The 12,330-nt window shown below is 53.4% G+C and overlaps 1 protein-coding gene across 1 annotated transcript in view; it reads left to right on the top strand.

The window, feature by feature from the left end:
* The window catches only part of Htra1 (HtrA serine peptidase 1), a 42,884-nt gene extending 32,227 nt beyond the window's left edge, over positions 1-10,657 (top strand). Inside the window, exons 5-10 of the mRNA XM_013021897.1 lie at positions 3,013-3,207; positions 3,977-4,009; positions 5,563-5,677; positions 7,155-7,212; positions 8,649-8,744; positions 9,945-10,657. Coding sequence (XP_012877351.1) covers positions 3,013-3,207; positions 3,977-4,009; positions 5,563-5,677; positions 7,155-7,212; positions 8,649-8,744; positions 9,945-10,113 — 666 coding nt within the window. The 3' untranslated portion in view covers positions 10,114-10,657. The remainder of the gene's footprint in view (positions 1-3,012; positions 3,208-3,976; positions 4,010-5,562; positions 5,678-7,154; positions 7,213-8,648; positions 8,745-9,944) is intronic.
* Positions 10,658-12,330: the final 1,673 nt, after the last annotated feature.

Genomic DNA, 12,330 nt, shown 5'->3' with positions numbered 1-12,330 from the left:
ACTTGGATCTGAACAGGCTGAAGAGCCTGGGGCTGGTGTAGCCAGCTCACACCTGTGGGGAGCAGGGGCCCAACAGCGCCCCAAAGGCACTTGACCTCACGGAGAGCTGTAAATCTGGCCTGGCCGACATCTCGACATCTTGGCACCACCTCACTCCTTCGCAGGGATTTCTGTCTATAATTAGAGTCCAGGAGTCAAGGCTTCTGCATTATGGGATGGGATGCAGGTCCAAGACGGCGGGGAAGGCGGGGAGAAGGGGGAGGAGATAGGCGGGGGGCTGTTCTTTTACTTAGCCAGGCTGCTTGTCAGTTGGGAGAAATCTTTCCATCTTGGAACCTCTGTTTCCCCATCTGTAAAATGGAGAAAACTGTGCCTTGAGTGCCTAGGTCGCTATGAAAGGACTTTGTTGTCTTTGGGCAACAAGGTTCCTATCTTTCCACTAGGCCCAGGTTTACATGAGAAGTCACCCCTCTGTGCCCCGTCCCAGAGGTTTCCTCGCTTAGTTCTGTCTTGCGATTACCTTTCACAATCTATGACGTGTCTGCGTGAATTAACGAACAAGTTAGGGGAACATGACGGGCGGTGCTGCTCACCAGAGCGTGTGTGACGGGTGGCCATACTCCCCGAGGGCCCCGCTGAGGCCTGCTTCCTGGGGACACTCGGGGTTCTCATCAGCGCTCTCCACCTTGTCTAAGCCCAAGCGGTCATCCGTGACTTCACTGTGTTTGGGCCAGGCTTGTCCACGGAGCGCCCTGGACCTGTGGTGGCAATGAGCAGTATCCCACGGAGGCCTGGCTCTCCCGGGGCAGCAGATACCACCCAGGCCTCCATCTCCTGCCTTTGTGGACATCTCTCTCCTACTGTCTTCACAGCTTTGCCTCTGGGCCTGAGTCAGACTTTGGAACAGAATTTCAGGACAGAGTTATCTTTAGGTCTCTGCCATCTAAGGCCTCAGACATGGGGCTCATGTCTGGCTCGCTTCCTAGGAGGTGGGGGAGGGGCAGTGAGCTGGAAAGGGAACAGTCTAAATAATGATTAAATTATCCACAGCAAGTCCTACCTCAAACCTTCAGATATGGTCTCTCCTTTGTGGCCGAGGCTGGGCTGGGCCCAAGTCTGAATGTGACTTCTGCTTACCACTCCACTTCCTTGGCTGCCAGGGTGATCTATGGTAGATGCTTTGCCCCATCCCTTGGTCTGACTCTCAAGGCCAGCCCTGAAAAAGATAGGACCTCCAGCCAGTCAAAGGAATGGCACTGTCACAGACAGACCTCCCCAGAGTGGCCGTGAGCACCAGCCGCAGGTCTCCCACCCACCCGTGGTGATGGCTGAGGTCATTCTTGGCAGGGACAGCTGGCCCAGGCCCAGGGTAAACATGCTAGGCTGAGCTTTCTGCATGGAGTATGGGGCTATGTAGGGAATGCCACAGGCATTGGCCTCAGATGACCCCCAAAGGGGAAGGTTCACGGACAGTGCCTTACAAGGTGGCATGCGATGACTTGGACAGCACAATGGATGGAGAAACACCACCCCCATTGAGTTTGTTCGGAACACACACTGGGTACGCTACCCAGGACTCAGCTGGTGCTCACACCAGTGTTCTGAGAGCTGCTCAGACTCTTAAGGGACCTGGTTCTTAAAATAGAGCAGGGAGACGGGTGGGTGGGGCCTGACTGGTTAGAAGCTCAGGCTGGAGCTCAGTCCAGCAGCCTGGCCCAGGCTCTGTGGGGAGGCTTGGTGTCTGTGTGCTGAGGGGTGCTCCTCCTCATCCTCACAAACGTACAGTCAGGGAGGGCCTGACTCTTCTCTACATTCCTCACATGACTTCTTAGCCGGCAGCCGGGACAATTCTTGTTCCTAAGTACGTGGAGGATGAGGGGTGGTGGTGGTGTACTTTGGCCTGATGCTGTATTGTGGCTGAGAGTTGGGTTGTGGCTCTCATTCTTAGGGGTGAGCCCCTACCCCATGTCCCCATCACCCTGTCCTGGAAGCTCTCTATCCTTATCTGTTGCACGAGCCCAGTGACCACCTCAGCTCTCCAGTGTGGTCTGCACTGCTCTTGGCAGAGTTGGGGCTGAAGTGAGGACTGCTTCCCACTCACCCCTCCCCCATCCCTGCTCTGCCCCTTTGCCTCCTTTTCCAAGGTGGTCCCCATGAGGCCTCCTGAGTTGCCATAGCCTGAGGCCTGGGCCGGCTCTTGGCTTCCTGTGCCTGGTAAACGTTGGACTCACTCAGTGAGCAAAGCTGAAGTACTCAGGAGGTTGCTGGGCTATGGGTGGGAAGAAGGGAGCAGGGCCCGAAGGCCTCGTGATGGACTGGGAGTCTCCAGGTCTCTTCTCCCCTTCAACTGGAACAACTCTGGAGCGGGCTCCACAGTTCCATCTTGTTCTGAACAGTGCTCAGGCATCAGAGGTGGTGAACGGGTCACGGACATCTTCTCAGGATGTGAGAGACAGCACTGCTCAGGCCTGGTGTCCAGGCTCTGGAGGCTGCTGCCCCCTCTCTCCGGCCCTTTGCCTGCCCAGCTCTGCCATGTGCTTAGTACAGGGTGACAGAGGAAGCTGGCGTGAGACCCTGCCCGCAGGGCTCCTCACTCCCAGAACCAGGGAAGGTGTGCGCGTGGGAAGTGAGGCAGGTTCCAACGACTCCCCAGGCCGGTGGGGACTCAGCATCCTGCCTTAGGCCTTCTGTACGACCACTCTAGGCAATGGCCTCGATCCACAGTTCCCAGTGTCCTCCTCGGTCCTCTCCCCTGAGCAAGTTTATGCTCCATGATAATTAGAGACTCCAAAATGGCTTCCTGTCACTTTCCTGGCGTGCCCTGTTGCCTGGTCCCCCTGTTAGCTGGCTTCCATGTATGGTATATGGATTATAGTGGATTTCCCAGCCCCAGCAAAGGGTGCCAAGCTGAGCTCAGTTCTCCAGGCTTGGTGTTTCCAAGTGTCCAGTCACTGCGTGGTCTTCTACTATGTCCACACTGAACAAACACCACCACGTCCCTTGTCTTTGCAGGGAAAGCTGCCCGTTCTGCTGCTGGGCCGCTCCTCAGAGCTGCGGCCGGGAGAGTTTGTAGTCGCCATCGGAAGCCCCTTTTCCCTCCAAAACACAGTCACCACGGGGATCGTGAGCACCACGCAGCGAGGTGGCAAAGAGCTTGGGCTCCGGAATTCAGACATGGACTACATCCAGACAGATGCCATCATCAACGTGAGTCCCCTCCCCGGCCCCTCCCCACCGCTGGCAGGGTTATGCCAGGAAAGCTGGGCCTAGGGATGGGGGCCAAATCACCATCTTCACAGTGTTGTCTAAGGTTCCCTTTGAACCCCTGAAGCAGAGGAGGCAGGCTTGGCAGCACTCAGGGAGCAATCGCCACCACTTCCGCAGCTAACACCTCGGGTTTGCCAAGAGGCTGCCCTGGGAGGCGCTCCTGGCCTGCCCACTGGGTCAGGGCTCCCCTTTACACAGGCGCCATGGCCCGCAGGAAGCGGGTGCTCTGCCGTGTGACCGCCGTTCTCAGTCCCAGTCTGAGCACCAAGCCTCCACCACTCCATGTGACTCCTCCCATGAGTGCTCCGTGCCGATCCAACCATGGAATCTTTCCATCATCACAGAGTTTCCATTTCAGCCTTCTCCCTGTAGGATCAGTGTTTGTGGAAAGCAAGCTTTTCTCCTCACATCTGTCTAATACATAAGAAACCCAATCCTTGCTACCTCTTGTCGGTGTTATTCCAAAATTTTATAGTCAGTGCATGTGAAGTTGTGGAGCTAGAGCAAGCCGTGGGTGACTCCAGTGCGGGGTGAGGTGGGGTCCCGCAGAAAGGCTGTGTGGGTTTGAACCGGGGGATCCTGTAGTAAGCGGATAGCCCGCTTCACTCCAGGAGGAGGAAATGGCTGTGGGGTGAGTGTAGTAGTTCAGACAGCTTCTAAATGTCCTAAAACTGTCACGGTTATAACCTTTCTGTCTCTTTGATTTCAGTATGGAAACTCCGGAGGCCCATTAGTGAACCTGGTAAGGCGGTTCAGTTCTTATGTTGCATCATTTTGGCTGTTTGGCTTTGCTTTCTTTTTACATACGACCTTGCCCAGTGCATGTGATATAACTATCTTAAAGCGAGCTCTGCATATTTTCACCCACTCACCAAACCTGAGATTTTTCTGGAAGGAGTGAGGCTGGAGGACGTGGTTGCGTTTCAGGGCTACGGGTGAACACACACAAGTCCAGTCCTTCCCAGCAGAAACTGAGCAGCCTGGTGCTGAAGGCCTCAGCTGTGTGAAGTGCCTCAGGGGAGGAGGAGCTGCCGTGAGTCAGCCACAGGCTTGGCCAAGGCCAGAAATCCTCCCTGAAGGCACTCAAGTGAGAGGACTCAACCCGCTCACAAAGATCTCTTGCTTAGTTAATACTCAATACTTAAGCATAAAATGGAAGCTCAGAGCCATGGACAGCTGGAGGGTCATTCATGCAGGACGACCTTGAGGCCTTCTGTAGTAAGCCTAGGGTGAGGTGGCAGCCTAGGTGAGGGTCCATGGGCATCAGGTACTAACATTGCAGCATTGTTGGGAGGAGCAATTGCCACTGTGGCAGCTTTTCTTTCCCAGCAGTGGAAATGGGAATGCTCAGCTATGCCCCGCCCCTCTCCCCCAGGCCTGCAGGGCTGCTCCACCTGGGGGAGCTGCTGTGGGTAGAGCTGCCTGTTCCCAGCAGTGAAGCCCTTCAGCCCAGGCTCCATGGTAGTTTCTCTCACTATCTGCAGTCACACCAAGGTCACTGAACTTGGGAGAGGCAGGAAGTGTGGCAGCCATCTTGAGACTCAAAGATTCTGGGGACATTTCCCTGTGAAAGGAGCAAATACTGCGCATTTCAAGACTGCCTGTACATGCAGTCACAGTTCCCACCCAGATCTCTCCATCCTTCTGGGGCAGAGCTTCCAGATGCCCCACCCCCGATGCCCCTCCCCACCCCTGATGCCCCTCCCCTTGCCACCCCAGGACCTCCTTCTGCCAGTCCTCTTTGTTCTCTGACATACCACGGATCTTTCTTTTCTTTCTTTCTTTCTTTCCTTTCTTTCCTTTTCTTTCTCTTTCTTTCTTTCTTTCTTTCCCTCCCTCCCTCCCTCCCTTCTTCCTTCCTTCCTTATAATGAGCCAGGCTCCAGTGGCTCACGCCTGTAATCCTAGCTACTCCGGAGGCTGAGATCTGAGGAATGCGGTTCAAAGCCAGACAAGGCAGAAAAGTCCGTGAAACTCTTATCTCCAATAAAACACTCAGAAAACCAGAAGTGGCGCTGTGGCTTATGTGGTAGAACTCTAGCCTTGAGCTGAAGAGCTGAGGGACAGTGCCTGGGCCCAAAGTTCAAGCCCACTGACTGACAAAAAAAATTAATAATAAGTAAAATTGTACAAAATTATGGGGTACAGTGTAACAATTCAGTGTATGCAAGCAGCCTGTAAGGATCATAGTACGATAGCTGACATTTCCATCTCCATAAGCTTTTCTGAAAGACTTCTTTCATTTACTCCTGTATCCCTTTTGGATTTACTAAGCCATTTCCACTTTGCTTTGCAGGATGGCGAGGTGATTGGAATCAACACTCTGAAGGTGACTGCGGGCATCTCCTTTGCCATCCCGTCTGACAAGATCAAGAAGTTCCTGACTGAGTCTCATGACCGGCAGGCCAAAGGTAAGCAAGACCCAGACAGCCTGGGAAGCTTGCAGAAGGTGTTCTGTCCTGAGGCTTAGCTGCCCTCTGGGGACTCAGAGAAGGGAAAGATAGCAGCTTCTACCACACACAGTCTGGCTCTTAGGAAAAATTGAAAGGATCTGTGTATGATAAGCCTCTGACATTAGGCCACAGGTTCTGTGCTATGGTCATGGAAATTACACATGGTCTTAATCTACTAGGTACCAGGTATGAGCCTGGATGACTGTAGTGTGTTATTTTGCCTATCTCTTCATTGAACACTGAATTCCTTTTCCTCGTCAGATGGGAATTACCATTTCCATTTGGCTGTTCTTTTATTCTGCTAGTGTTAATTCACCTGTCTGCTTTGAGACAGACAAGTCATCCTTGACGTTGTTATTTTTGTGCTGATAGTCACCTAGGGCTTGAACTCACGGTCTTATACTCTCACTTAGTTCTTTTGTTCGTGATCAGCATCCTACCACTTAACTTGAGCCACACCTCCAGTTCTGGACTTTTTACTGGTTAATTGGAGATAAGAGTCTCTCAGATTTGTCTGCCTGGACTGGCTCTGAATCACAATCCTCAGATCTCAGGTTCTTGAACAGCTGAGATTATAGACCGCTGGCGCCCAGCCTTTATTTTATTATTTTAATTGTACTAATTTATAGGCAGTGGGCAGCTTCGCCTGGGGCCTGGCAGGTGTGATGTTTATGTTCTGGGAAGAGGCTGACTGGCAGTCAGCAATCAGATAAGTAAGATAATGTCCAGTGGCAACAAGCACCCAAGGAAAGGAGGCAGAGAAGATGTCTGGGAGTGACCGGAGGGGCTGATGGTAGCTGTGAAATGTCCAGGAGAAGGTGCCAGCAAGGGGTGGGGTGAGCAGTACGGGCAGGAGTAGTAGATTGGGCAGCCAGTGAACCAGGTCCTGTGTGGCCACAGAGCAGCAGTGTGGCTCCACAGGGTGGTAGGATGGAGGCCCGCAGGAGGTCATGACCCAGGGCCTGGATTGCACCTTCACTATATGAGATTAGGCAAGTGAGTGGTGTGGTGGATGTCTTTGGAAAAGACCGCCCCAGAGGCCAGTGGGGAAGATGGAGGCTAGTGAAGGGGCTCTGCCAGTCATCCACAGGAGAAACAGATGCTGGGGCTCTGGCCAGGCTGGTGGGCAGTGGAGTTAGAGCAAAGCAGTCCCATTCTGGCATTTGTGGGGAGTGGAGCTGGCCTGGGGAAGGATCAGAGGCTGGGCTGAGCCAGTGAGGGATCAGGATTGACCACTCCTCAGCTGAAAGGATAGGACTTTCCCCAGGTCCCCCAGCAGGCCGGGCTGTAGACCAGGACTGAACCACAGCCAGCCCAGCCATGACCTCAACACTGCACCCTGAGGCACTGGACTGCCTCTCCCGGGTCCCCCCCCTCCACCCCTCCCTTCCCTGTCCTGCCCACTGGGCTGACCTGTCCCCTGTTCTTTCACCAGGAAAAGCCATCACCAAGAAGAAGTACATTGGTATCCGAATGATGTCGCTCACATCCAGGTGGGTTAACGGTGTGTGTGTGTGTGTACATGCATGCATGTGCTTGGCACTTAAGTAATTCTGAATCTCACAAGGTCATCACCTGACCCCTGAAAGGTAACTGCCCACTGCCATCAGATAGTTCAGCACCTGCTAAAAGGGACACTCCCTGGGGAAGAAGAGAGGCCTGAGCTTGGGCCCCTTTCTCTTCTTTCTTCCTTCTTCCTCCTCCTCCTTCCTCCGATCCAGAAGTGTCTGCTGCTTTTTTTCTTTGAAGGCAGGCCTCAGTGGCACAGGGGCCGGCTCATTCTGCTCACTCCGGGCTCCCTCTCCCCACTCCCCTGAGGAAACCGCATTCCAGGAGAGCCCCGGCACCTCCCGTTCACTCTGAGCCGTGGGAGGTGGCTGCAGGAATGCCAGGGCAGGCCTGCTGGCACGGCAGCCACAGATGATGGATGGGCTTGTTTTCCCAAGCTGTCGAAGTTGCCACCTGGGGTTGCCAGGCTCATGATGGACTAGAGCAGAGACCTAGAGGGAAAACAGGGGGGCGGGGGGATTGACAGTGAGGCTCAGAGCGGGCTCATCTGGCATGGCTAAGGCAGTTGTAGTCCAGGAAGTAAAGAGTGGAGTATACTCACAGATACATTATTATGTGAATTATTATAATTTTAAGGCAATTGTCAAAATATTGAGACAGTTTGATGCATATGTAGAGAGAATCATTCTTAGCATCCTAGGAGGTGATTTGCCAAGACTAAAGTGACACCCCCTGTTTGTCTGGAACCAGGAGAGATGGAGGTGTAGGGACAGAACAGAGACTGTGGGGTCAGTCCCTGCTCTGCTTCCTGGCTGATGACCTCCGAAGTGCCTGGGCCTTCCCTGCAGGGTGTGGGCAGCGGTGCAGGTGCATGTGCCGGGCAGCCAGCTCGGGTGGGTGAGGGCTGCTGTGATCGCCAGCCACACGGGCTGTCCTGTACTTGCTCTGTGCCAGGCACTGGGAAGGGGCCTTCCTTGATGACCTCATCTGATCCTCACAATGGCCCTGTCATAGATCCCTATAGCTAACTCTATTTTCTGCAAAGGAAAAAAAAAGGCGCAGAAAAGTGAAGCCACTGCCCAAGGCAACTCAGCTAGCAGGTGTCAGTCGGGACCAGACATCAGCTAGCAGGATCTGTAGACTGGACCACACATCAAGACTGTCTTGCTCTTTTGATGTTTAACGCTATTAACTGATTAATAAATAGTAGTAATGATAATAATAGCAATGGAAGTACTTCCCCACTGTTGAGAAGTGGTCCTTTGACTCTCTCAGGTCGGTGGTAACAAAGTAGAATCTGAACTCAGAGGAATTTTTGCACGGGATTAGAGACGAGGCGGGATCTGGCTGGGGCTGAGTGCTGGCAGAGGAAAGCCTGTGGGTGCCTAGTATTAACACGAGGGCGTTTCCTCCTGAGCAGCAAGGCCAAAGAGCTGAAGGACCGCCACCGAGACTTCCCAGATGTGCTCTCTGGGGCGTATATCATCGAAGTCATTCCCGACACCCCGGCAGAAGCGTGAGTGAGAGGATCTTCTCTTTTGCCAGTGTTCACGTGGCTTCTAGTGTCACGGGCAGGGGAGGGAGCATGTTCTTTTTATACTGGCCTGGGGACTCGTGTTCACCTTTGAAAAATGTGGCTGGATATCGTGTTCCCCTCCTGCCGGCCCGGTCTTCCCCTCGGCTGGACCGAGGGCTTTTCTGCTTCTCAGAGCCCTCAGACCAGACGAGCAAGAGCAGGTTTTCCCCTGCGGAAAGTCAGGGGGCAGAGATGGGGTGATGGAGCAGTGACCCCCATGACCTCAGGACACATCTCCTTCCAGAACCTTCTTTAACTGTGTCAGTGAGCAGTTAGGCCACACCTGCTTTCAGGCAAATGACACAACTGCCATCAAAGGAACGTCAAAAGATTGGCTCAGCCTAGCGTCAGACCTAATGTAATATCTAGAGAGACGTCGGGGGCTGGCGCTAGCTGGCTGGGCCTGCTTCTTTATGACTGACAGGATGAGAATAGAGAGGGTGAGAATTCATTTTCACATGGTTGAACAAAGGTCGCAAAGTAACGAGCGCTTTGTGGCAGAAGAACACTCTGAGCAATGACATTTCCCGTGTACACACATGTGTCATCCGGACACAGCCATGCCCCTTCGATTTCAGACCCTGCTGGGCTTTGTGCTGCTGCTGTGCCAGTGAACTAGCTAAGGACAGAGACCAAATGTCCCATGAAGCCTAAAGTACTTCCTGTCTGGTCTTTTATGGAAAAAGATTGCGTCTTCCCTATGTTAGGCCAGGCCGGTCCATGAGAACATCTGGACCCTGTCACAGACAGGAGGGAAGTCACAGCCACAGCAGACATGGCCCACTACTCTTGGAAGACTTGCTCTTTGAGTCACAGTATCTATCACAAGCAAATTGGCCTCCGTCACAGTAACATGGCAGGTTGTACCACATGTATCTGCAACCCCATCTGGGGTCGGTCTGTCCTAAGATCATACACATGCCGCAGGCACATCTGTAATGGATGTACTTGAGGATATGGCCTAAAAATACCTCCAAAGAAAGCGCCACCCACCGATGGCGTCAGTCACTCTTTGCTGAATCCACACCATCTCTGAATCCTGGACCCCTTTGTGCTGGGCAATTTGATTCTAAGCCGCACCTCTCTCGATCACTTGGGTGGCCTGAACATATTACCAGTATGTTTCCCTTTGTGTTACAGTGGCGGTCTCAAGGAAAATGATGTCATCATCAGCATCAATGGACAGTCGGTGGTCTCCGCCAATGACGTCAGTGACGTCATTAAAAAGGAAAATACCCTCAACATGGTTGTCCGCAGGGGCAATGAAGACATTATGATTACGGTGATTCCAGAAGAAATCGACCCCTAGGTGGAGGCAGGAGCTGGACTTCATGTTCCCTCGAACACTGTCTAGTGGATGATGCGTGGGGACTCTGGGCTGGTGGCAGAGGACACCGGGGACTCTGCGCCACCGTCTCCTCGGTTCGGTGGAAATGCCCTGGCCTACAGAATCCTTCTTGATAGTTTGCAGGCAAAACAAATGTAACGTTGCAGATGTGCAGGCAGAAGCTCCGCCTCTGTATCCTATGTATGCTGCGTGCTTGCCCTCGCCAGCTTGGGCCGCTCCTGCGTAGACAGTCAACATTTGTCCCTTCCTTTAACTGAGCTGTCGTCTTAATCCGACTAATGCGGTTGACGTGGTGCGTAGATGAGAGGAAGGCCTCTGGGAACCAGAAGGGTTCTGGCCCTGGTGACATTTCCTCCGAGTCAGCACCCAGACGAGGTGGACGCGTGGAGACCACGGGTGGCGAGCCCTGGCTTCTGAGCTGGCCAGAGTCGCCTCTTTTAGGAATCTCTTCAGAACGGGGGAGCAAGATGACGTTGAATTTGAGCTATTAAAGTACTTCTTCATACTTGGCTTCTGAATGCGTTTCTTTCTCATAGCCACTCATGGTCTTGGTGAAATGGTTCTGATGGCAGGGGGCTCCTCAGGAAAATCACGTGGTGTGTGAGTTATTTCAGAATCACCCCGAGGGATTTGCCGGTGTTCTACAACCCTGCTCGGTCACCCCGGCTTTGTGAATAAGCCTGGAGATAGTTCCACTTGCATCTGGAGCTTTTCAAACGAAGGGGAGTCTGTCAACCCCGTGTACCATGCAATCAGTCAACAAAGATTTTTCTGGGCCTCTGCCGTGTGCCAGGCACTGGGCCAAGCATGGCGGGCGGTGGCCTGAGCAGGACACATGCAGCTTCCCTCCCTTGAACTTCTACCAAGAAGGCAGGCGGCCAGGCAGGAGTCTACCACAGAGCCTCAGGACAGGCCCATTCTAAATTCTCAGAAGGCACAGAAGGGCAGCCTTGGTTTGAAATAAGAACTAGATAGACCTGTAGCCTTGGAGAGTTGGAAGCAGGAATCTGTCAGCATCTTCTCACAAGGCAGGCTTTCTCTGCTTAGAGAACCGCTCTCTCCAAGAAAACCTTCCAAGAGTTTATAAAGCTAGGCCCATGAAGGCTGTTACAAAACAGCCTGTTGGCCTGAGAGTGCACAGGCCTAGGTCCCTGAAGAGAGAGGCTGCTGATGGCAAGAGCCAAAGGTCAAAGGCTGCCTAGCCCTCGTCAGCCCTCAGGGGGAGCTGGCAAGGGAGGGAAGTCCTGACCTAGAGCTTCGTTCTTCCTCTGCTCACAGATCCATAAGGCCCAGTTTGTAGCTGGAGAGGCTGTGGAAGGCCAAAGGCCTGAGTGCGGTACAGGGGCTGATGCTTTCCAGCAACGGCTGCGTGGAGAGTGGTGCTGAGCAGCTGTGGCCCTCTTGTAGCCTGGGGCCAACCCAATCCTCCGCTCGGCTGGTGTTGGAGTCAGAAAGGAGCCAGCAAGTCCTTTTCATTCTTGGCATTGTTTTGCATTCCCTCCCTCCTATTTAAAGATCACGCCTAGAGTGGCTGATGGCTTCCAGGTTCATTCTCAGATGCTGCGTGTGCGGCTGGGAGGAAGGGAGGGGGCCTGTCCCTGTGCTGAGCGAAGGCTGCAGGTCAGGTGTGAACAAAGCACCAGGTGGTGCAGAGGTCAGAGCCAGCCCGCCTGTCATCAGCCTGTGGGCATGGGGGAGACCGCAGCTGGGTCTTCTGAAGAAGGAAGCCCAGGGCCTCGGTGGAGACCTCTGAACCTTCTACCACCTCTCCCGGGGCCGACAGGACTCTGGAGGGAGGCGGCTGTTCTGCCTGTGGTCATGCCCAAGCTGCAGATAGGACAGTTCAGCACTTCATGGTACTTGATTGGGGGACCCCGGCTTCTGGGGGTGCTGCTGGCCCTGGTACCACCCTTCACTGGCACTGGGAGGCATCCTGACATCTCTCAGGACACTTGTTTCTTCTGTTTGCTTTGGACTGTGATGGAGGTTTTTGCACATAAATTAGCCTTAGAATTCAGGCTTTTGAAGCCAGATAGGGTTGCATTTAAATCCAGTGTCTGCCTCTCACTGGCTGTGTGACTTTGAGCAAGTTGCTTAGTCTCTCTGTGCTGTTTTCTGTCATCTATAAAATGAAGGTAATAGTAATACCTATTTTCTTCCACTTTTTGGAGCATTAAG

This window comes from Dipodomys ordii, unplaced genomic scaffold (genome assembly GCF_000151885.1).
Source record: "Dipodomys ordii isolate 6190 unplaced genomic scaffold, Dord_2.0 Scaffold58, whole genome shotgun sequence".
NCBI classification, from domain to species: Eukaryota; Metazoa; Chordata; class Mammalia; order Rodentia; family Heteromyidae; genus Dipodomys; species Dipodomys ordii.
Note: the sequence above shows the minus strand (reverse complement) of the source record. Positions and strands in the feature narration are given on the sequence as shown.